The 26203-nt window shown below is 37.0% G+C and overlaps 1 protein-coding gene across 2 annotated transcripts in view; it reads left to right on the top strand.

The window, feature by feature from the left end:
- Positions 1-8270: 8270 nt before the first annotated feature.
- The window catches only part of CHM (CHM Rab escort protein), a 67243-nt gene continuing 49310 nt past the window's right edge, over positions 8271-26203 (top strand). For both annotated transcript variants that reach the window (XM_086756498.1, XM_086756500.1), the window contains exons 1-2: positions 8271-8387; positions 20654-20720. In XM_086756498.1, the coding sequence (XP_086612624.1) occupies positions 8339-8387; positions 20654-20720 (116 nt within the window). In that variant the 5' untranslated portion in view covers positions 8271-8338. The remainder of the gene's footprint in view (positions 8388-20653; positions 20721-26203) is intronic.

Below are 26203 nucleotides of genomic sequence, written 5' to 3' on the forward strand. Positions count from 1 at the left end.
TTTTGATGTGATATAAATTCAGTAAAAAAGAAACTGCTTTCACCAACAGATTTTGTGGGTCTGAACTCTTCATAATTGTCAATACTGATAAACTCACACAATATAGATTTAGTAGTAGAATGCACACTTTTTACTGTAGCAACAGTAACACGGAATACATAATTAGATAGCAGCTATATCAAGATACATATTACTGAAATAGAAAAAAATATTAGTAACTTTGAAAATCTTTAGGAGCATGATGTGCGGTTCCAATTTATTAATGGACTTTTTGAATGATTCCTTCATCTCAGTGCACGAGCACTTAAGTTAGTTCAGCTACTAATTTGTATGTAAGTACTCACTATTTAACACCCCTCATCTGATCAAACAGTCCAGACTCAGGTCAATCCTTACTATTTAGGATCTGTTCCTTAAGAACATTTTGAAGTGCCATCGCACAGTATCTAGGTATCATTTTTTTCTGTGCAATTTGATTATATAGTATTGAAAATAATAAAATGTACATATGTAATATTTCTAGATTTGACTTCTTTTGAAACATTTTTCCACCTTTTAAAAAGATTACAATAGCTTCCATGAAAAGTTCAGACTGAAGAAAAGCAAATGAAAACCCCAAGCACTAAAGCACAAAACAGAAAAGAATTGCACTGACATGTGAAATGTGTTAAAATTCTTCTTTGAATCAGTCATTTAGACATACAAAGATAATGATGATGATTATGATGACAATAATTATAATCAACTAAAATTTAAATTCATCCATTTTCTTCTATGCAAATACCAATTATATTTCTTTTCTTTAAAATGAATGTGACCATTTTAAGTAGTTATTCTTGCAAATCTTCCTAATAATCTGCCTCAACATTTACAACAGCATAGCATTCTTCTGAAGTGGGGGAAAAAAATCCTGTCTCTTCTGGCTTAACTGAAGGTTCGATCCAAGAGTCTATATAAGCTATATAGAATTAATATTCCTACAGCGCCCTCAGAATGTGAGGAGCTATGGCCTATTCTCTCCTTTTATTTACTTAATCAAACAGGGGAGGCAGTGCCACTCGTAAGGTGCTAAGTAGAGACAAAAAAGGGGAGTGAACGTTGTGCTCCCATTAGTTCTGCTGTAGAGTTTCTGAGTCATTTTAGGCACATGGCAGAAATAATATAATGGCTCAAAGTCTTCCTCCATCCCCTTAGAGAGTCTGTGGTGCAGAATTGCTCTGAGAGATGGTTGTAGCTCTAGGAATAATCAGATGGTGGGGAAGAATGAGCGATTCTGCTATTGCAGAAATGACCTTATCAAAGAACTGGGTTGTATGTATTTTTTGGATCTATGATGTAAATATCTGCTAAGTCTGACAACCACCACGGCTAGATCTTACACTAAAAAAGATGATGTCTTCTAATTAGTACTATGCATTATGATTTGTTACATTCAAACCTAAAATTCTCACTCAGACTACAACCAGATTTGACCTCCTGTTGTTTTCATTTTATACTTTATCGCTCTAAGAATGCATAAACTGGAGAACACCCTGTTATCAAGGCAATGGTGTTGAAACTCAGGTTTCAGATATGCTAGAATGCTCAATTGCATCCTCCCCTGAAAACAGTTTAACATGCAAGCATCTTACAAAAAAACATTCAATACTTTAATGTAGCTGACCCACATAATGTTTACAGAAGGAACATTCATTTCCTAGACATATACGCTGTAATTAAAGTTTAATAAGTACAATGTGGATGTCTTATTTTTCTGCACAAGAAAAGCTAGCATTTAAATGAGGTGTACTATGTTTGGATTAGTGAAAAATAGATGTTAAATCTTAAGCGTCCTTTCTGAATTCTCAAAAGCATCACCACATATAGTCTGGTACCAGTTCACAACTTTTGAAAGAAAAACAAGACGTATTCTCATTTCTGTGAGGCAAGCTGTGCATAATCTCATTTCAAATTTCTTAAAAATTTCAGTAGACCAAATCTGCAACTCTTTGGCTTTAAAATCCTAACCACAATATTTTCAATACAAAACCTCATTTAACTGTAATGTTGTGAGGGAAATGCTTAATAAGGAGGCCTTTCCTGTATATGGCTTTAGTAAACGTACTTGCTAAAAATAAGAGGCCGCTTTCTTATTAGTCACAGCTGGTTTACAACTAAAGTTTCTCCAAAAGTCACCTTCCTACAAGGGACAGATATTTTCATATATGGCCTTTCAGAGAGGAATAGAGTAAGAGGATCTCCGCTGCCTGTACGTACCCTCAGATAATGTTTGTGAATTTTCACCACTGCAGTGTAAAGCCTGAACTGAATCCCTGCTCTCACTGCAGAGCTCCAAGTGGAGCACCAGCAGGCCCAGCACACGGGAACTGAGGCAAATTCAGGCTCAAACACTGACTTTCTCAAAGTTAGAATAATGTTTGCTTTATCATTTTTATTCATCTGCTTACATAATTTCAAATGTAATGGTTATACTTTATTTCATTTTTTAACTTACTGTTATCACCGACAGCTTGTTTTACCTGAAAATTCGTCCCTCACTGTTACTCACTCCTAACTTACAGATGTCTCGTGGACACAGTTTCATGTTTGACTCCTTGGTGATAAGTGTGTCTTCACAAGAATCCGAGCTTGCAAGAACTCATTTCATCTGAGGCCTTTACAGTCTTTTGTTTATGGTTTCTCTGGTGAAGTCTGGGTAAAAATACTGCATATGAGACACATCAATTCACTTAGCTTCATGGACTACTTTAAACCTTTTTAATTATATTATAATATTTATGGTGAGTTTCCTAAGGGAGCTTTATCAGTGTCAGTACTTAAAGTCTTGGTTTATCCTCTCTTTTCTTTTCAGCCAAGACTGAATAATACTACTGTTTAAAAAAATACTCAAGAATCTTGCACCTGTTATTCTCCTCAAATAAGGAACAGCCTTCCACTCTGTGGTTGGTTGGGTTTTTTTGCCGCATATGCCACATTATCCATCTCCCAGACTAACTGCTCTTCTTTTCAGCGTTTGCATGGGCACATTTTTAAATATGTATATGCAGTGAAATGAGATAACTACTCCTATCTCATGTTTAAAGCAATATACATTTCACCTTTAACTGTAAGTATTGTTTGTTAATCAGTTAGAAAAGACCAAGATGTAGAGGCTGAGCTTTGCATGGTAAAACTCGTTGACTGTAATGAAGTAGGAGTATGCCCTAATGGCTGAATAATCCTTATTCATAAACTGGCAACACGTCAAAGAGATTAATAAAAGAAATGCAATATTTAAAAGAACAGGAATATCTCCAGAGAAAATAGATTAGTTTCTTACATAAGCTACATTCTCCAGGTGTGTTGGGAAAGGTACATTTTTCCTAAACTCTGACTGAGAACACAAGTCTGAAAACCTCTTACTATGCAATAAAAACTGCTTCAAGTAATATTGCAAATGAAATACGGCAGCAACTGAATACCATTAGACACACTCATCCATATTTACTAATCTTGATTTATTGCACAACTTTATGTAGCAGTCCTGTATATCCTATCAGTTTCTTTTGTCTGTTGTTTACTGGCAACTTCTGAAATATCATAACTGGTAATCCATATACACTGTAAAGTCTGAAATAAAAGTGTTAAAAAGTGATGTGCAAACTTCTGCCAGAAATACCACTGTGTCTTCTCAAGGACCGCTTAGATACAGTAAAGAACACATTTCAATCCACAGGGGATGTGAAGGAAACGTCTGGAAAGGAACACATTCCTTTAAAAATGTATAGCATATAAACCCAAAACATTGTCACCAACTCCAGATTTTTTTTCTGAACATGTACAAAGAAGTTTTAGTCCTTTGCTTTAGTATATTGACATTACTTCAGTTTCAAAAATAATTTACACTTTTCTGTCTGTCTCAGTAGTCCTAAAAAGTACAGTTTTTTAATCAAGAAAAATAATTACTTTCTGAAAGTAATCTTTCCTCCACTTGTCTCTAAGAGACAAGCAACAAAAACTGCAGCATATTAGTCATCATCCTAGGTTCATCAGCTATTTTAAGCATTAAATATTAGCCTGTAGCATAAAAAATAACAAAACTTTTGGGCTACTGCAAATACCATCTCCTTCATCCTGCACATCTGTCGTTTTAGGAAGCCTGTAAAAATTGTCAGCGATCCTTAATGAAGCTGTAGTGGAGCCTTCTTACCATATTCTGCCCGTTACGCTGGGCAGAGCGGCCTTATCAAAGCTATGACCCTGTTTTTTTCTCCTCAGTGCTCACTTTATACAAGAAAGTTTTGACTGCAATGAGAGACGTATAGAATTTTTGCAGAATGTCATTAATTAAAGATTGGAAAAATAGATGTCTTGCCTTGCGTGCTTACAGCAGTAGAGTGAAATGTAATTCTCTTTCCCCGTCTCTCTAAACAATCCTATAATTTACTCACATCTTAGTAATCAAAAGGGCAACTTCAAAATTAGTTTCAATGCTCCTTAGGTAGAGAATGTGGATTTAATTACTCAAGGTTTTCAAAGTATATTTAGTTCACTGATCTACCAAAGCCAAGATTACTGTATCAAAGGAATATTCATACCATCTGTGGGAATTAAGTGTATACCTGTGATTGAGAATTTGCCACTAATAAAACACGAGTAATGTGTTTTATGGGCGTGATTGGGACTGACTACTGCAAGCCGTGACAGGAAGAAAGAAAAATTCAGATAGTGGTAACAAAGAAGAAGTTAGAATAAAGGTGTATCAGAGCTTAGAAGAAATTTGGAAACAAACATTTTTTTTCCCAAACGTACTTGAATGTAGAGTGGCTGTTTCTGCAGTTAATGAACAATCTAGTTTGTGCATGCTTGAGCGACTGACAGTTGCATAACAGCAAACTCTATATGACAACCATGCATAACTTCAGCACCACATAAACATTTTCTTGCTGCCTGAACTAATGAGCCATTTAGTTGGGATAAATCAGGTTATTCAATAGATGTTTCAAGCAGCTGATAGGCCCGATCCTGCTGCCGATCCTTATTCAAGCTGGTCCTGAAGTAGAATTAAGTTCTGTATCCATTGAGTGAATTATACAATGAATAATAACATTTCACACGTGAAGTCACTGCCGGATAAAGATACTACCTAACTTTAAAAAAAAATAAAATTCATCATAGTGAATATGAAGTATTTGCTGTTCGGTTTTGGAGGAAGAAATATTTGATGAAATGATCTGAGGCTAGATCTTGAGATAATAAGAAACTCCACAATTCTAATGCTGATTCTTCCTGATTTTCTCTTGGGCTTCAGTGTTTTTACCTGGGAAAATAAAAACGCTTACATAGTTTCTGGGGTTTTGCTAAGATTATGATATTTCCAAAAAGTATTTTGATAAAGCTAGATATTAACTACACTGACTTTAAAGTAACAAAGGCAGTTCTATGAATATGTGAAATTCCCAAATAAAAGTTAAAAAGCAAAACTCTGTGTTTTTATGAGAGGTGTTTTGCTTGAAATCAAAGTAGGGAAAGTTGCTAACAGAAAAAGTATTTAGAACTGCTGAAAGTGGAATCTTAAAATTAATCTTTGCATGTGTCTTTCTGAACTGTTATTGCTAAAAATGCTATATAAATCCTCCGCAATATATAGGATTGTGAATTATTTCATAAAATGTAGGAAAATATGTATTTAATACAAATAGTTAAATTGCATTTAGTCTTGTCAGTGTGCGTTTTTGAATGTGTTTTGGCAATTCTAACTGATGAGACCTAGTTTAACAAAATATAGGGAAATTCTGCAATCAGGCCACAGGATGTGCAGTTTAATTATGTTGGTGCGCATTTCTATTTGTTTCTAATGTAGAGGATCTATTGGTAAAATGAATGCCCATTTTGTGGTCTGTTATGCAGAAAATGTTTAATCCAGTGTTTGATTTACTCTGTTAAATCTTCTTTATTGAATGTGCTTATTCATCCATGCAGAATTGGGTATGCTGCTTTCTGTTACTATGACATTGCAATTAAATAGCTAAAGAGAAAAACATGGTAAGACATTTTCTCAAGGTCCATGAAATTCTCATAAAAATTATTCATACTTACATATTTTACTTTTACATTTGCTGATACTAAAACTCTAAAGTACAGAGAAATATTTTTGTGTTGTATGGGGCTGACAACCCTTGCAGTTAGAGATCTGAATAATCATTTTTGTCAAATAAATAGTACTAAGAAGAATTTCTGGTCCAGTGGATAATAACTGTCATCATGAAATAGGATTGCACTGATTGCATCTTATGAATGAAGCTAACAGGAACTCACAGAGCCAAACAACAGCATTTTGTGGTGGGATAAATACTTAAGCACTTGAGAAACAGTAAGACATTGACAGCGAAATAGCTCTGTTCTAGTGCAGTCCTAGAATTCTACTAAACAATAACAAAAGGTTTTCACAATGAAATTACATTTTCATGAGTATGCCTTCCTTCAGTAAAAAAGAATGGGCAAGGAGAATTTGTTTTGTCTGATCTAACCAGTATAGTAATGCTTTATTCCTCAACTCAAGATATTTAGGTCAGGATCATCCAGCATTATGAGAATTCTGGAGAAATTTCTGTTATTGCAGTTTAAAAAAGTAGAAATGACAGCTTCATTAATAGAATTGCACTATGAAAACTGCAGAATGGAAATTTTTTGGTAAATCTCTGTGGGACAGTTGAAAGCTTAAATATAAGGAACATAAGATTTGATCTTGCTACTTTTATATCTGAATCCACAGCTAATAATTTTCTCTGTTATATATTTCTTAGAATAGTAATCAAGTGCTGATGTTTAAATCTATATATTTTTGTTGTTGTGTTATTTGATGTTTCCTGCTAAGACTGTTTTCTGTGCTGCACTCTGTTCTAGCACGTCTGGCAGTACTGCGGGGGTAAGGTGGTCTCTGGTTTTCATTAGTCGCTTTATACTCTTTTCACTATTCTTTTGCTGTGCGAACAAGGAGCTTGTAATAAGGTGTTAACAGGCTGCTAGCTGGTTTATTGTTATTATTGATTTAAGGTGTTAAGACTTAAATATAATCATACACAATGAATAATATTAAGAGATTAGTTTAAAGCCATATAAGGCATTAAATGCAAAATAAAAAGCAAAACTTTCTAGAAACTGACAGTGTATGCTGGCACAGGTATTCTGTGCTAGGTTATTTTGCTTGCATTCCTGTATCTGGCTTTTTGTAATATGTTTTTTTTAATTACTATTTTTGCTGTTTTTTCACTCAGACTGGTAATACAAGAGGGCTACTCTGAAAGAATAGATTCTATGGTTTTCACCCGATTCCCCTTTCATTTCTTTCTAAGGTGAAGGAAGAGTCAGAACAAGACTGAAGTGTGACTTAAGGCTTCAGAGTAAAAGAAAGAGTTATTGTTCCTTGGTGAGTTGAGAAAAATGGAGTGTCTTTTGAATGCCACAGAAAACAAAGTACAAACCAACATACGTCTGTTAATTAGCAAGGATGGACATGAGATTAATGACTAGAAATAGATGAACTAACACACTTTCTTTTGAAATCTGTCTTCAACATGGTGGATAAAGGAAAGACATCATGACTGATGAGTAAGGAGACTTTTCAAAAATAATAGGGGAAATATTTTCTTGGATGTATTTTAAAAGTGCAGTGATCAATGAGATGGAAGAAACAATAGAAATGGCTTTGGAAATACCGCATATGCAGGGGGAAATAACAAAAATGAAACCTACTGTGTGTTACTGGAGAACTGGTCGTGCAAGAGACTTCAGTGGAACTGACATAAATCGTGCAGCAAGTGTGGGTGTTTGCACTGAAGTGTTACGTTGAAGTGTTTTGCATTTGGGTAAGTAGGTGGAATGCAATCGCGTTATTGTATCCCCGGAGTTTGCCCACTGATGCTAGGGGCTTTCAGCGTTCACAGCTGCTTCCCACAGTATTCCTGTACCCAAGGTGAGGGCTGGTTCTCTGGGCCAGCAGAACTCGGTGGGCAAGGACCCGCGTGGCTGATCAGCCTGAGGGGTTGATGGGTCACACACCCCGTCCATCCTCCTGCTCATAGCACCCCGGAGAGGTGGTGTGTGTTTCGTGAGGAGCCAGGCGGCACAGAGGCAGAGTGGGCTCTTCCCCGTGCTTTAGGGCAGGACAGCAGAGATCTCTGTCAGCGCGCACTCAGAAGGGGCCTACAGCGCAGAGCCGTGCCGAGAGGCGCTTTCCCCTTTGACAGCGCCCACAACTACATCTCCCAGCAGCCCCCGCGAGCGGCGGCCGGACGTCTCTGCTGGCGGCACCCGCCATTTCCGCCAGCGCCGGCCACCTGACGGTGCCCCTCCCAAGATGGCGGACAACCTGCCCTCCGAGTTTGATGTGGTGGTGATAGGGACCGGTAGGAGACGGCGCGGTTGGCGGCGGGGGACGGGGGTTGGGCGGGTGGTGACAAGGTGCCGGAGCTCGAGAGAGGGCAGCCGGGAGACGCAGGGCCGAGCTGGCGGCTGAGGGCCGTAGCGGCGTCTGGGGGGTCCGGCAGCTGCCGGGGGTACCTGTCTGGACAGCGCCGCGCCGGCGTCCCCGGGAGTCGCCCGCCGCTCGAAGGCTGCTGTGAGGAGTTAAGTGACAAGGTTTGCTTTGCAGTAGAGGTGGCACGGAGGTGTGTGTGCGGGACTTTAACTGGGAAGGGGGATCGCTGTGAGCCCCGTCCCTATGAGCCGGTCACGTACGGTTCCTGCCGCTGCACACCTGAGATGAGGTGCTCCTTTGGTACTTCATAAAGCGTTGTCTGGCTCTGCCACCCTTGGCAGCCTTTTTTCCTGCTGGTCGAGTTTACTTTTATGCACTGAGAATAGTTCTGAACAGCTAAACTCCATGGTGTTGCAGTATATGTAGTATATGCTGATAATATATGGGTTTTTTTTTTTATTTTATCCTAAAGTACAAGAACTTTTTCTCTCTTACAAGTTCTTTCTAATTTTTATGCCTGCTTACAGATAATGCGAAACTTCTTTTTTTTTTTTTTGAGTCATCCTCATTAAAGTGTAGCTCTCTGTATATAAACAAACATAAGGTTGTATGATTGCACGTATCAGAGATATAACTCTGAACTTTCTGGAACTACCTGCAGTTTTTATATCTTGTACAAGTTCATCCTGTCTCCTCTGAAGGTAAATAATGATGGACATCTTGAATGTCTCACTGAAATATACCAGAACAGTGTAACTACAAGACAGTTCTAAAATATTCCTTCAGAAGTAAGATTCCTGTTGCTTGTGTATCATAGTAATCTTTAAGTAATGAAATAAATTTCTGTCTTGTAGGACCCAGTGACAGTGGCCTGGTTCAAACTGGTCTTGATAAACCCCCCGCCTTAAATTCAGCATTAAGCTCTAGTCTTAAAACGTTCAAAATACATTACTGCTTCTAGGTCCCAAATTTACACTCGCATTTTGTTTGTATTTGTGGAGAGCTTCCGTGGTCAGCTCAGGATGTTGATTGGAGCACAAAAGGGAAGACACTTCTAAATATTACTGTTTTCCATGTGAAACCAGGATCTATGTTTTTGGAGTTCATTAACCTGTCAGATTGTATCCTTTAGATTTAAGACTACTTTTCTAGCAGTCTGAAATAGAGTGAGGGAGTTTCTTAATCTAACTGCTGTCTTCAGTGTTCATCAGAAAAAAAAAGTAATCCCCCTACTCAAAGGATTTCTGATTTAGTTCTGGAGTTTGTGAGAGATTATAAAAACGTATTGACTCCATTGTTGACCATAATTCTACTAAAAATGCAAAACTGAGGTTCTTGAGCAGATTAAGAGATCCATTTTGTGTTCTTAACCCTTACGTATGGAGTGGGAGCCCTACTAATGAATCTGACATTTTCACGTGTGTTCAGATTTGTGAATATTTTGAGTGTATGAGAAAAATGGTAAATAAGGAAAGGCTGAAGTACCATACTAAAAGGGTGACATATTTAAAATTGTATCACTTCTGTGATTTTTTTTGAGGGTAACTTATTGTTCACTGCCATGAGAAAAATAGTATTTATGTAGATGATGCAGTGATGTAGAAAATTAAAGGAAACTCCGAGGTTTATAAAATTAATGTTAGGCTATTTAGCTATTCTAGCTACTCAGGAAGCTAGAAGGTAAAAGTAGTAGTAGTAGGAGTAGCTGTTCTAGCTACTAAGGAAGCTGGTGAAGGTATTAGCTGTTTAAAAGAGCTGACTATAACTTCTGTAAGTAAGACTTCACCTTTTACTGATTCCTTTGGAAGAGTAAAAACCTGCTGCCAAAGTTTTGTTCCGGAGGTTTTGTGATTTTTGTCAAAGGTTGAATGTAATTCCACTTGCTCTGGCAATCCTTGTGCTGAGGGGTCTCCCAGGCACAGAGTGCAGGCCAGGGGAATCGCTCCGGCAGTGGCAGTGCTCTCTTTTGCGTGCTGTCTTTCATGGCCCGTGGTACGTTGTGCTTGCTGGATGCGTGTGTTAAGTAATACCAGGCTGCTCCTTGCACAGAAGTGGTGGGTGGTGGTAGGACGTCGCAGATGGCACAGACTGTGCACGCCTAGGCATGCTGTTAGAAGAACTCACCTGAAACTGGCAGTTTAGCAGCAAAGACTTTTGGCTGAACTGTCTGTGCCAGTGAGAGTTGGTCATGCAACAGCCATCAAATATGGTGTTCCCTGCTTTAGAATGAGCTTGTAACAGTAGAGCTTTGATGGTGGGGGAAGGAAGTTCTCTGTTTTCTAATGCTGTAGCCATGCTGAGTGCACCTATGGATATTGAATTGTCATATTGTAATAACTAGAATGTTTGTGTTAATAATCTTTTTAACTGCATAGTAGTAATTGCATTCTTTTTCTGCATGTGTGGCCTTTTTCTGGTTTCATAGTCAGTGCATCTTTTAATTTTAGTAATTAGATTAAGTGGTAACATTAGATTTGAATTTGTTTTATTTCAGGCTCATTTAACTGTTTCCCTGAAGTAAGCGTAATGAAAATGGAACCTCACACTCAGTTTTAGTCATCAGTGCTCTATTTAATGCTTAGGTTCAATTACTTCATCAATATTTCTGCGGGAAAAGTAAATTTGCTTATTGAAGGAACTGCTTTTCCTTAACCCAGATTAAACATGCTCTTGCGTGGGCAAGTTTAGAGCAAGATGGATGTGTAGTACAAAAATACTAGTCCTGGTGGATTCAGCAGCAGAAGTTTCACTGCTGTCATGTAATTTATATCCATAGTTCTAAAGGAAGCTAGATTATCATATGACGTAAAAGTGGTGGGCATATCTTGAGGTTTTTGATGGCAACACAATTTGAGAATTAAAGCTGTTGCGTCGTTGTTCTTTTGTTCTACCTCCCTTTTTGTTGCAGCATTGAAGGCACTCCTTCCTTCCCCACCACCCCGCCCCCAGACCTCTCATATCACTACTTTCCTGCTTTTTGAATATAGTAGTGTGGTCAAATTACCCACTAACTAAACAGGAATGGATTTATTGGATAATTCTCTGCCAAAGCAGATACTACGCAGTGTCATCAATTCTCAAAGTAGTTCTGGTATTTCAGGAGGAGGTCTGTTCTTCAGGAGGTGATATTCAGTGATTTTTATTTGTCTAAAAGCCTGTGGGATGTAGGTATGGAGTGCTGATAGAAGTGCTTGCTTGAGGAATTCAGGGTGGATATTAGTCATGTTCATTAAACTGAGTTCATTATTGATAAGCTTTTATGGGGTCAACTTTTAAATTGGTGCAGGCATTAAAATGGTAGTACATTTATAGCGAGGGAGAACTGGAGTTCTTTGATAAATATTTATCTGAAAAAACAAGTGTCTATTTGAGAGTGACGCTCAGAGATAGGAGTTGCTGGCAAAGCTTTTGTCTTTAGGCAGTTGTCAAATAGGAAAATTCATAGGCAAAGCATTCAGTAGTGTTGTATTTATGACAGAAATCACTGTAAGCGCAACGATTTGCAACATGACTGTGCATATTTCTAAGTGGTGTGGATAAGGATGCAGGGTCATACTTATCTTTGAATTTTTTCAGTTGATTGGATTATATTCAGTCTTAACTTCTTAAACTTGTATCTGATACCCCAGAAGGGCTGTGTTAACTGCTGATGAAGTTGTAAAATAAAGGATATGGCCCTTTAAAAGGTGGTTGTATTCACAAGTTTGTCTGCTAGTAATTCTATTTTTTTTTTTTTTCTAAAAAGGAGTTATTTTTTATAAAAGCAGTCACAGTAAATTTTCTAGTTCTATGCAATTTTCTTTCCATTCTGGTTTTCAGTGGTTATAAATAACACATGAAATGACTTTCAAGGTAGAAAGCAGGAATCCATTTTGAAATATTCTATAAAATAAAAAGTGATTTATGGTTTCATATGATTTTGGCTGAAAGCACTCGGGCTTTGCCAGGTCATCAAAGTCCTGTCAGGAGAATCTATTATTTATTGTTCGATATGCCGGGAGTGGTGTAAGTACTTTATGTTTATCTTATGTAAGTATAGTGTTAGGAAAAATAACTTCCAGATACTAATACAATTTTTAAAATATACTGTGAAAAACTAACCTAAAGATTACAGATGTGAATTATGAAATTAACATTGAAGATTGATTATTTATTTATTTTAAAAAAAAAGAAAAGAAGAAAAGTAAATAATTCCTAATGTTTTTATTATTGCAGGATATTTTTTGGATGTGCCTAAAATGTTTTCTAATACATCATCTGGGCTGTTATTTTGTTTATACTATCTTATATAAGTACACAGTCTTCAGTTTACATCAGCAGCTATTACAACAAAAGCTAGGTGGAAAACCAGCTGAAGATGGCTGTTTTATTATGTCACTGGTCATTGTGGACTAATACAGTGGCACTGACTTGTAATGTTGATGTCTGGAAGGAGGAAATAGGCCCGTATTATTATTGTCATTTGTAAATAAGTCATTGCCTGTCCATGTAAATGTCAAACAAAATGCACACTGACTCACTCCTCCTTTTTTTTTTTTCAGTATTCTCCAAGGTAAAGCATACCTTTATCTTACTGCCTTTTTTTTTTTAACCTGACTAAAATTGAGGGGTTGTTTTCTGGCATGCCTGCTATTCTGATTTTTTTTTTTTTACTTTTTTTTTTTTGTGTAGCGGAGGTGCTCTGACAGCCTTCCTGGAGGCTTGGACTCCCACTGATTAATATCTCAAATAAGATTCTTTCCCAAATACTATGAAATGTCCCTTGCTACTCTTTTAAGAGAACTCATTATTTTGTGAATCTTTTGTTGGCCTTCTCAGCCTGTTAGTGTTCTTCAAATTTTCCAGATTATATTGCTGATCTTACAAAACAAGAGACTGTAGTACTCCTGTGATCCTACTGTGAAAAATACGGAGTAGGTCATCTGCATAGCAAGGTGAAAAACTCTTCAGAAAACGTCTTAGCAAGGTACTTTGAAATTCTAGTCTGAATCAGGAATAATCAAAAAGACAGGTTTGTCTATCCCCAGTAGAAAATGTCATTCTGCTGTTTGAAAAATGGTCATAAAACTGTAAGTTCAGTGCTTCTACAAGAACTCATCTCTTTGTAAGTCACTGGTGCACTGAGGTTGCTATAGAGCCAACCCAAGCACTTTGAAAGAGCCTCTGTTGGTACACAGATAACTGCATGGAGTTACTAATGTAGGAAAAGAAACTTACTTTTTAAATCTCCTTTTATGAAATGTTTAAAAATGTATAAGGAGCAAGGAGAACAAGCTATCTTCCTGCAGGGAGGCAGAAAAGGAAGTGAAAGTATTAGAAGACTTGGGTAAAAATAAAACTTAATGTGTGTCTTACTATACAGATCATCTAATATGTGCGCTTTGCTTTTTCTTTATCTGCTGCTATGAGTTGTAAGACAAAGATTGGATTCATAGCTGTAGTATGTGCTAGAGAGGTCTACTCAGAAACCCTCTTTGTTCAATATGATTTTATTTTTTTTCTTAAAGACACAGAATCTTCTTGATTTTACCTGTTGTCTTCCTTAATAGATGTGGTTTAAGGGGATGTACTTATATAGATAATATTTGGTTATGTAAAATATACAAATTTGGTATTTCCTGGAAAATTACTGTTCTACTGGAAGGTAGCCCTCTAATAGTGGAAACTAAAGCTGTTGTTCCTTTCCAGTTAGCAGAATTCCTCACATTGCTTTCACCTGTAGTTCAAAAAGTGGTCTGCCAAATTGGGTACTAGTTTTTTAATCTATTACCTTGATCAATGTCTTAGACATGCTGTGAGTGAAATGTTTAGATACTGTAGAACTTTGCCACACAATGTGACTCATCCAGTGATGTAAATTTTATATTAATGTTTAATAGGCTACATTTTCTTGTCTTCATGTTCATCTAGATCTCATGTATGCTCATTTTCCTGGGCTGTTAATGACTTGGAGCCAAATTCAGAAAGTCCATTCTCGTACTGATTTTTTTTTTTTAATTTTCCCTTCCCTCTCCAGAGAACACTGATTGGATTGAGCATGATTGTTAATAGCAAGTTAAATTTTTATTTGGCACATAAGTGTGTGCTTGTGTTCCTTTTCAGAATAGCATTTATTTGCACCAACTATGAGAGTCCATATTTTTCACTGTCACGTTCCTCTCATGATGTAGAGATAACTATATGGAATTACTAATGTGGGAGAAGAAACTTGTTACTTGTGGCTCCTTGCTTGACCAGTTATGATTTCTTACTTGTCTTAGAGGGCTGTCATTTCTGTGCCACTAACCTATTCTGTAATGTGGAAATATTTTCTGATATTATTCTGCAGTACGGGCTATAATAAAATGAATCAAACTTAGCAATTTTAATTAGCTAACAACTTAAAATACTATATAGAATAAGTATTTCAACTTTGTTTGGGATTGAATTATAAAGTGCCTTTTAAGTTTTATGTATGCCAAAAACATACTGTGCAGGTTGTGTAGTGAGTTTCTCCAGAGTCAAATACTCTGTTCTTCTTAGAAGTTTGGATACAAACAAAATTTATTGCAGTTGGTCAACCGTCTGACTCCAGAAGATTGTTTTGAAATTGTCTATGTTCCAGCATTTTTAATATATTTCCCTTCAACATTTTATATTATGAAAAAGCCACTTGTGATTTATTTAGTAGATAACAGTGAAGCAAATTAAACATTTAAACCTTTTCAAGATGAAGCCTGTGTAGTTCAGTAAAAGCTTATCAACTGGATGACTGGGAAATGGTTTACAGTGAACAACTCAGGAACCAGGATGCTTCCACGCATATGAAGCTGTTTAGTTTATGAATTGCTTGGCGCAGTAAATGTATCCATTTCAAGTCACTTCAAGAGGCAGTGCATCACTATAGCTTAATGTATAGCAGCTAATCAGAAGAGACACAGTGTGTAAGCCTGAAATTAATTTTTGGTTACGCAGAGGTGAATTGTAACCTTTCATTATTTTGTAAAGCTTTTAAAATCAGTTGGCTTTTAAAGCTGAAGGAAAGAGTTTTCTAGCTTAGCAGTTACCTCTAATTTTAGTTTTGCTGTGTTGAAAGTGAAAGTAGAATTAGCATCTTGATAATATGTAGCTAATTCCTCTAGTTCGTACTTATTGACTTGTGAAACACATTATTCATGGAAATGAAAGTATGGCTGATTTTGTGTCATAGGAAAGGTCCACAAACTCATGTAATGAGCATTATCTTGGTCAGAGGTTGCTGGAAACAACCAGATGTAGCTGCCGCAAGTTGACCTTAAAGTCTACATCTGTGAGATTTATTGAGACTCATCTGGCCCTTACATACGCAAGAAAGCTATAATAGAGATAGTGCTTAGACAGCTGGCAGGGAAAACTAGTGCTATCAGAAGTGGACTGTATTCCTCATCGTGAGATTGTCATCAACCTGGTGTTTATACTGTCTGCTGTACTTTGGTCTGGAGCTGCAGCTGTTTCTGATGTAGTCGTGGAATCTCTTGCGGCAGTTTCTAATACATTACACAGCTGATACTTTTCCTACAGAACAGTTTGTAGGGCTAACTTCGGTTTCTCCATGCTGAAGTGAGCCATGCCGGCATGTTTGTTAGCCTAATTAGAGGCAGCTTGTTACAACTTCATCTCCTTGCCATTTTTTTTTTTTAATCTTTCCAACAGGATGCAAGAAGTCCAAACGGAGAAGGGCAAGTATGTAGTCAGCACTCTTCTTGGACCAATACTAGAAAGACTAGAAGTTGGTTCACTTCGACATTGCACTTGTGTTTCAGTGAGGCAGTGTCACGGATTTGTGCAACTGCGTCGCTTTCTGGATAGATGTCAAGAAGTACCTGTGAAATTCTACCTATTAGAACATGTTAGTGACCCAGAGATCACTAAGGAGGAAAATCTCTAATTTTATTCTTATTTTTATATCTGTCTGCAGATGTCATGTCCTACGTCAGTGAAATTTTAAATTAATGTTTCCTTGAGAAGGCCAGAGAGGCTAGTTTACCTAGTACTGCGTCTGATAAATGCGGGTTAGTAAGTGGAGAAAGAAGGCAGTAGCTTTAAGGAATGCAGGTATAGATTTCAACTAGTGCTAGTCAGTTCTCCTTCATGAAGGAAAACTCTTTACTTTTGTTTTTCCTGATAAGAGAAATGAGATGCAGGACAGCTTAATGTAATGCAACTGTTTCGTGTGTAAGGATTCTAAGGGGGGGGATATGAAAGGGTCAGGAAGCATAGAACGTGTTTATGCTCCTTGATAACAAGCACTGTTATTTCTGAATTGATTCTGCCTCAAATACGGAGAACTTCTGAGTCAGCATATTGAATTGGTACAAGAATTGTATGGACTCCTTACTCCTCTATGTAAATCCTTTTTATGCTGCCAGATGTTTATGTGTAACATAATGAAGTCTGGATCTGTTGCTGTTTTCTCATTTAGATTCTTGCTGTTGTTTGATCCAAGTTACTGGGTCTAAATTATGATTCAACTGCTATTCAAAAACATTAAGCATCATGAGTGACACAGGTCCTTCATCCCTTAAGCTGGCAAAACAGAAGCTGACTGTTCCCCAAGAGGGATGAGTGGCAGGAAGTGTTAGAATAATCCTTCATGAGAAAAACAGCTTAGAGATACCCATCTTTATTTACTCATTAGGCATAAGTGAAACTTCATAATCAGTATTAGGGATATAGCCTTTCCCCTACAATCACTTGAATTCTGTAATAAATCATCATCTTCAAACCAAACTGCCAGTGAGAAGTTTTGGAGTCTGCTCTGCCCAGTAGCTAGGGTCTGAACACATTTCGGAATTTGGATATAATCCAGCTTAGAGTTTTTGACAAATCAAAGTTCATAATAGGAAACTGTTTCCAAATAGGAACAATTTATAAACAGAATGTATTTCTCTGTTACTGAATGATCTGAAGAGGTCCTATTCTGCACAAGTATGTGAGCATCCTGTAGGAGATAGTTCAGCTTCACATGCTATTGTTAAATAAATCTCTACTGTTTCTCTAAGGAAGCCTTTCCAAGTTAGTTATTTTTTTCTTAGGTAGAGAGGGACTATCTATAACTGTGTTATAATGCTCTGTTTACCAGAGCCTCCTTTCTTGGAAAAGGCTTTTGTAAAGTAACTGTCATGCAGTCCAGATCACATGTAGGAGTAAGTTGCATTTGACAAAGCTACCTATTTTCTGTGTGGTTTTATTTCTGTTGGAGAACAGAATTCAGAAACTGGTGCCAAGGCACAGTCTAATTTCTTTGGTTTGCTGAGGTTTTGTCACTTAAGAATAAATGGTATCTTCCTCCGTCTAGTTGTTCTGAGAGCCTCTCCAAAAGCTAAAATGCATGGGACTTGCCGGTGGGTACTCGGGGAGCAACAGTATCTTTGAAGCAAAGGATTGGTGAAGAAAATTGATGCCAGCTTTCAAGAGCAAGGAAGCTAATTCAGGGAACAATTTCGTCCAAGGTTAATGGAAGAACAGACCTCCAACGCAGTATCAATTGGATCAAGCTTAGAGCAATCAGTTATGCCCTAGTAGCTATAACTTCAGTCCTGGTCAGCCAGGCAGCACCGGTGATGTTTTACAACACTTCCTTAGTGGCTTTTATCAATAAGGAAGGAGAAACAATTTTCTCAATTCCATTTCCAGAGTAATATTCTTTGTGCCCAAATGAGGGAAAGAAAACCTTTTTCAGGAACTACAAACAAAATAGTGGTTGTAGATGCTATTCCAGATAGTTTATAGATGGAGATGAATTAAACGTATATATAAACTCTTTCAGAGGACAGCTGAATGTGGAGTTGCTTTCACATAATAAGGCTATGTGCATCCAGGATCTTTTGACAGTCCTGGAAGGTGTGCTGCAGTTACGTGTTCTCTCCTTGTCTCTGTGTTCAGAATGGTCTATGTTTTGAGTTCTTACTTCAAAAAATTCAACTCTAAAGACTATCAGCCTTTCTAGGTTGTGAAACAAGTGTCCCAGGAACTGATGCAATTGTTCACCCCGATTTCTACGCCCAGAGATTTAATCCATTGTAAGTCTCATTTGCTGTAGAAGGTCAGGAATGCAAAACTATTACAAGTTTTTCTGCTTTATCAGTTCAGAAGGGGATTTTCTTTTTTTAATCCATCAAAATAGTAAGTGTTAAAAACAGATAATTTGCAGGGAAGTTGTAGCTATTTTCCTGGAAAATTTGTCAGACCTCTCTTAAACCTCTTTGCTTGTATTGATACAAATGTCTCTACTTCTGGAGTGTCAACACCGCTATGGAACTGATCTGCCCAAAACTGACTATCTGCTTCATATGGAAGAAGGCCAGGAATAGCCAAAGATAAGAGTAGGGAGATGGAACCTCTTTACTTTGGTGGTTGTGTTTGCCTTTGCTGGCTTAAAGAGTTCATGAAGCTTTGGTCTCATGTATCTAAGTCCCCCCTAGGTTTCTTCTAAACTGCATTTCAGGTTCTAGAATTAATAAAGACTCGCTCAACCATTTAAAATTATTTGTTCCATCTCTGTGAGTGCTAAATTGCACTTAATATCCCATTAAAGTCTAACAGTAAGTGAAAACTGATGCTTTAAAAGTAATAAATAGTTGTCCAGTAGCCTTTAACGTAGTGCATTATGTGTTTTAAATGAATCATCACATTGTCAACATGCTGACCTTTTATTTGTTTGTGAAAGCAGTATTCTCTCTGAAGAAACAGACAACTACAGGCCTGACATTCTCATGAAGGTGATGTTTGGCGTGAAGCTAGCCAAAGAAGTTTGTGCCCTACCACACCTGGTTTTTCCCCTTGCAGTTTTCTCTCTTCAGTTGTACTAGTACAGCTGCTTCTGCTGCTGAGCTGTAAATCGAATCAGGGAAACACTCCTTTCCCTTCGTTTAATCTCATCCCTTAATTGAATATGTATCCTAAGTGTCTCCTAATACCAGTCCCTTAGAATTTTAATCACTTTTACTGAATTACCTGCTTAAACAGCCATTAGATCATTTAAAAAGAGATTTCAGCAAAGCTAGTGAGCTTTTTAGATAGCAATCTGAATCTAGTCAGAAATCCAAGTTATCTAACTGTGCATGTAAAAATCTGGTGAGTGGGAGCAGAAGTTAGTGAGCAGCTACATTTATTTATTAAACTTCCAATTATGATCATGTGCCATTCCAAGCAGATATTGCTGGTGGAGAAATATCACTAGCCTTTTGGTTTGTTTTTGTTTGGTTTTTTTTTTTACTACATATATTTTGTGAATATGATGAAAACATACTGATTTGTCAGAGCATAATTGCATGACATAGAGATTGTGATAGGGATACCACTTTGAGGACAACCATCTCACACTCGTTCTGTCACTAACACTAGCCTTAAATGTGAAGTGAAAGTACACCTGCGCTGTCAGTTTAGCTTTTCTGTTTACACTCAGGTGTTGATCTGCATGCAGAATATTGAGTGTGCTCCTGGGCACTCTTCTGCAGCAAAGCAATTAGTTCTATGAGAAACAAAGTCCAAATGCAGTTCTGAGTCCTGTTTGCACCAGAGATGTTTGCCAGCAGATGATACGAAGGAGACAGCACCGTGCAGGACTCTGCTGTACCCAATTGTTTAATGCCATGCCAGCAGATTGATACCCTCACGCTTTCCAATGCATCCTCAAACAACATAGCAGGACATGCAGCGTTTGCCATACATGTCTTAATTTTAAAACATTATTTTAATGGGTTGTTATGCAGTCCTCACATTATGTCAGACACTTTGAAGTGAACAAAAATACAAAAATGCCTTCAGATAATACCTATCTGTATCAGGAGGGATACAGTTGCAAAGGATCCCATTGAAATTTGGGTATTGTTGTGCTGGCAAGTGCTCAATCTATTTATGATAACAACATATCTGGAAGAGACGCTGGTGACAAGACTTAGCTCAGAGGTAGTAGTGTTTGCAAGTGACATGTGCCATACAATTATTTAAAAAAAAAAAAAAAGTTTTGCATTCAGGAGGGTCATAGCAAAATGTTAATGAACACAAACTATCATTCATTTTTTTAGTAGCATGAGAGTATTAAAAATTTCAGTGACTAGCATTGTAAACTTTCTTTTGTTTGAGTTGCCTGTTTCTGAACAAGTTCTAACTTTATTTCATTTTTTTAATGTATCTCAGCATACTAAGTTCTAAAAATTGCCTGTGTCCTTTCAGGTTTGCCTGAATCTATTATTGCAGCGGCATGTGCTAGAAGCGGCCAGAGAGTTCTTCATGTTGATTCGTAAGTGATTCTAATAATTTTCCTTTGTAAGAGTTACACTGGCTAGAAGTATATCTGTGTCTAAGTCAGTGTGCCCTTCAGGACTTGGGTTTTGTGTTCACCTGGCATCAAGAAATCTTACGCTTCTGTCTCTATCTTATTTTTGAGGTGTTATTTCCATCAATAGAACAGGCAATTTTTGCATGCTAGCACAGTAATTTGGAGCATAAATGATGTGGTCAAGGATGCTGTTGATGGCTGCTTCTTTCATACAAACAGGAACGGTTGCAGGTTTAGTGCCCTTCATTATCATTCCTGGCAGTAACGGTCCCATTCTGTTTTTGTGAGAGTTTTTACCTGAGCCATTATCATTTAATAACAAAATGTTTTACTAGTATCTCATTTGTATCAGTTCTCAATGCTCAGAGAAGTTAATACAAATATTTTTGCATTTTAACTGTTATCAGAATGAAGACAAGTGAAATCTGGCTGATAAGGCAGGAGATGAACAGAGCACTCCTCTGTGTTTACTGTCTTCTCTCTTTGCCATGCTGGATCAGTTTGTAAGGCGAGTATACAATGCCACTGAAATCAGTTGCTTCAACAAGTACTTCTGTTGCACTTTGAAATAGAAGGATTTGCTGAAGCACTGGGAGTAGCATATTTCATTGCATCCTTTTAAGAGATCAACATTTCATTTTACTTCTCTTGACCAGTTAGCCAAAGTTAATTTTTTTTTATATAAACTGTGTAGCTGTACATTCTGATACACACTATTTTTTAGGAAAAAATCAGGATCTTTGAACCTTGGCTTATTTGTACACCTGCTCAGCAAAATTTAGTAGCATGACTGAAGTCTAGAGCTCTGGTTTCTGAGGAAAGCTTGAGATCAAACGCTGGAGCCTCAGATGAGCAAGACTAACTTGAAAAATACCCCTCTCTGCGATCCAGCACTTTAAAACTCTAATTTTCTCATAACTCTTTTTGGACAATCAGTCATTACTAAGCAGCTTTTGAAGCTGCTTTACTGTCTGTGTTTTTCTAGAAGATAACAAATGGAATGTATTTTATGAGACTTCTGTGCTAGACATCTGCACTGTGCCTGCTGTAGTTCATTATGTGAGATCAAGGTATGGTTCTACAGATTTAAAAAAAAAAAATTCTTTCTGGGCAGCACTGCCGCTGATCTTGGTTGTAGCTGGCTCCTTTTTCAGTCCCATTGTTGGTGCAGTTAGGCAATTTGCTGGACCAATATGGTTTTGGGAGAGGGTCATAAGCAGCAAGCAAGGACTACCTAAGCAGCACTGCTACTGCTAAATGTTGTCATAGCCTAAAATGCATAATAACTTTCTCAGGTTAAACAAATTTCTGCAGGTCAGCTGTAGTAAATATTTGTACATGCAACCAAAGTAGATAATTTGGTAAAATTTGATCTGAAGTGGAGGGGAGGGAAAGAATATCTTACATGCTTAACTGTAAAATCGTAACTCTGTTAATAATCAGTAAAAGTCTCTGTGAAGACTAGTTTCAGGCAACCTGTTACCTTTTCTGTAGCAGTCTCTTGCTGGATTTCGGCAGGCAAGTGTGACAGATGGTTTTGAGGTGGTGATAGCAGCAAGAGTGCTGTGAGCTTAGACGCTCGGATTGTTAGTACTTGTTCGCCAGAAATTACAGAGTTGGCATTGTGTTTTGTTTTTACACCATATTTTTGAGCTCTTACCTTTCTATGAAAATTCTTGTGATGTGCCCCTGTGTGTCCAGCACCTAGATTTAGAACTTTTCCCAGAGACACTGTACATGTTTTCAGTTTTTCTTGTGTCTTGCACCAAGAGTTTAAAAAGGATGTGCTTTCTGCTGTTCGTTTTCTCTGAACATTGTTGGTTCCAGATTAAACTTACATTATCTCTTTCACCTGCAGCCCCTCAAAGGACTCAGTCATTTTTCATACATTTGTTTATAATATGAACTCATGCACAATTTCAAAATCTGCAAGACTAGCTCACTAACATGATTGCATAAAATATGATTTGCAATTGCTCAGTTTGCTGTTACACTGCCCACAAAGTGTCTGGCTTCCTGGCATGGACCGGAGCGAGGGCAGGTGATGCACTTCAGTGTCAGTAGTTTTTATCAATAGGAAGGTGTTTGAATTAAGAACTCGTCTTTTGATTCTTCACGCACTATGTGCTACTCTCAGAACCTATGCAAAACTCCCAGAAACTGTAAGGAAAAAAGTCCTTAAATGGGCCAATATTCTAGTATTTTACATCATAATAGCGTAGTAGACAGCAGGCAGTACTTGATGCTCCATGTTTAATATAACTAATGATTCAGTTGGAACAAAGACAGCTCTTAAGATAGTAATAATTTTAAAGGAATGTACAAACAAAATGCAGTAAGTGTTCTGCCATAGTGGCAGAAAGAGTGCTTAAATGCAGGTCAAGCAGATCCTACTAAAGTTACTATAAATATCTCAAGCGTAAAGTATAAGGGTATGTTTCTTTCAAACATTTTGGTACAGTAATTCTTGAATTGGCTATTAGATGGCTAACCAAAATATTTAAAACCTTATTTTAGGGTAAGCCAATATAGAATGAATAAAATAGTTACATTTGGATTTTAAGCTTAATACGTATATTACTGGTAGACTAGTTAGATTTTGTTAAATGAACCACTTCTGTTCTTTCAATTTTTCATATGCATTGGCTATCAAAGTCTGTAATAATAGTTAGCCACTGGAACTTCGATTTCTTTTATCTATTTTTAGCTATGATGAAGAGCCTTTCAGAAAACTCACAGAAGCAGGCAATTAGAACTGTGGAATACAGATTTTGTTTATTACTGTTTTCACTTAAATATGTTCATTTACATTCACACATGCTTTTGTTTTTATGATGAAAATGAAGGCTTCCACATTTCATTCCTTTCTCCTATGGAGTTATTTCCTAACTCTGGTGCAGGCTAAGGTCAGGGGAAGGTGTTCGTAATCAAGGTGTTCTTCACTCAATAGTTGCCCTTTTAATTGGTGTATGGGCTCACTGAATCATGCTCTAGAATCCGTATCTTGGCAAAAAGAAAGAAATGTTTATACTGTACAACCCCTTCCCCATAAATAGGGAAATGTTTCAAGCCATCTGCTTTTGGTACTCTTGCAAGAAAAGCCTACCAAAACCAACAGAAAAACTCCCACCCTGATGCGATTTGAATTTTAAGTGAGAAGTTAAGTCTTAGAAAAGCTTAGCAGAGACTGATCTGAACTAAAACATTTAAATTTTGTCTACTGTAGGTCTAGTTTAGATTCATTTTACTGAGGTAACAGTATAATTGAAAATTCATCAACAAAAATCTGTTAATATTCAGAATATCACTTTTTAACAGTGTATGTTATTCCCTTCTTGAAGAATCATGAGTTTAAATTTTTTTTGGAGTATGAGAAAATAAGATTTGGGGTTACTGAAATATTTGTGTGTTAGGTGTGCTACTTTGATTAAACTTTTGTTCTCTACAAAGGTCTGAGTTAAGTTAGGCACAAGGTATAGAAAACATATGGATAAAGTCTTTGTTTATAGTTTGCTTGCACTTGTTACCTTCTGTACATCATTTTATTACTTTTAATCTCCAGCCATGTTTGCATTTATCATATTATACTGCATAGGTGATTATGGAAGATAGTTTTGAAGTGGCCTATTATAAAATACTAAGTTCTAGGTTTGATTTATAAACACTGTCCAGGCATCGCCATCAGCAGTAGCTAATCTTATTCAAAATAGTCACTTCACTGCTGTGTTGCCATAAATTCCTGCAGGCTGATTTTAAACTAAAGTTAGCTTCTGCCAAATAGTAATTGAAGGAGCTGTATTTCTCTGTGCCAGCTATCTGTCTCAATAAATGTAAAATCTGTGGTTCTTTTCAGAGAGCTACATTTACTGTAGATATTAATGAGCTGTTGACATGTGAAATTTCAAGGATATTTGTTAAGTGATTTAGAGAAGTTATTTGCAATTTAAAATGTGGAGATTGGCACTTAGTTTAAACTTGAAGTTGTTAAAGAAAGGTAGATCAAGACTAAAAGTTGATTGCTTGAAGTAAATATACTTCCCATACTAGTTGTTCATATTCATAGAGCTTTCTCCTCATGGCTTGTCATGTTTTCTACTTCTAATCCTTTGCTTACTTGGTTTTTATAATTGTTTATCTATATAGTTATGTACTAGTTTGATTACTGAGGCTGGGGCAATTACACGTGAGGTATGTTTAGCTACAATTTGTACTTGATTTTTAGCATATAGCATGTAGCGTTTGTAGGCTGTGGTTTTATCGTCTGTGTCCTTCCTCGTTGACTTATTTATCTTTCCATGTAGATTTCAAAGGCAAAAGAGTGTCAAGATGCAGGATTTTAGCTGCTCTTTTGTGTTCAGTTTACTCGGTCTTAGTTTACTTCACCAGAGAGGGAGAGGTTGCTTCTCAAAGCAGGTCAATTTCTTGCAACAAAAATAGAGGAATTATTTAACTTTCAGTAAGGAAACCCAGGTAGCAATTCTTAATTCTTGTTTCTTTTGACCTTTTTTTTTTTAAAAAAAAAAGTTGATTTTATCTTTATTTTGGTTTAGAATATGATCTCATAGCAAAGGTATTGGAGAGTAAAACTTGGTCTCAGCTGGTCCCTGATAATTACATTTGGTCATGTTCATATCCCAGTATGTAATGTAATGTAGTGCAAATTGTAGACTGCCACCATCACCCTTTTATTGATCTGGAGGATCTTAAGAAGTGTTTGGGTTAAACCCTTCTTGGAAGGCGAGGAAGCTTAGTCTACTTTTCATGCTCCAAAACACGATTACTCTGCCAGAATGGGAATTTTTAATACATGTGACTGTGTACTTAATAGGTAGTACACGAAACTTTATGAGTTTGAAACATAAGTAATTTTGTCTTCAGATCCTTAAAATCAATGTGGCAGTAACTTCCGTTGCAAAAGACAGCTACTCTGATGGTTGGAGACTTCTTTCTGAAAGATCAAATGCAGGACACACACATAGAGGCAGCTCCTGGGAGCAATCATGAGGCATCAGCACATTTTTTTTTCAGACATCACCAGCTTTGACTGTTATACCATGACTCTTATGACATGAAACTAAGAAGGACAGTCTTCTTAACAGGCATAGTCCATGAAATACTTTTTCAGTTCTTACTTAGTTTTACTTGTATATCTCATGCTTTCAAAAGTGTTCAATTTCTCAAATTGCAGTCTGTCTTCAAAATGACATGTTAGATATTCTCTTGGTTTGGATTCCAAGAATGTTAATTAATTGGAAGCAATTTGCAATTTCAGTGTCTGGACTGGGATTTACTAGTTCGAAGTATTTGAAGAAAAAAATGTTAGTAACTGAGAAAAACAATCACAAACTTATGTAGGAGAAGAGAGAATTAACTTTTTCCAGAGGTAAAACTGTACTTGGGCTACATTTCCAAAACTTTGCAAAAATGTCTTCAGCAGTTCTACC

This window comes from Chlamydotis macqueenii, chromosome 11 (assembly GCF_036417535.1).
Source record: "Chlamydotis macqueenii isolate bChlMac1 chromosome 11, bChlMac1.mat, whole genome shotgun sequence".
NCBI lineage: Eukaryota > Metazoa > Chordata > Aves > Otidiformes > Otididae > Chlamydotis > Chlamydotis macqueenii.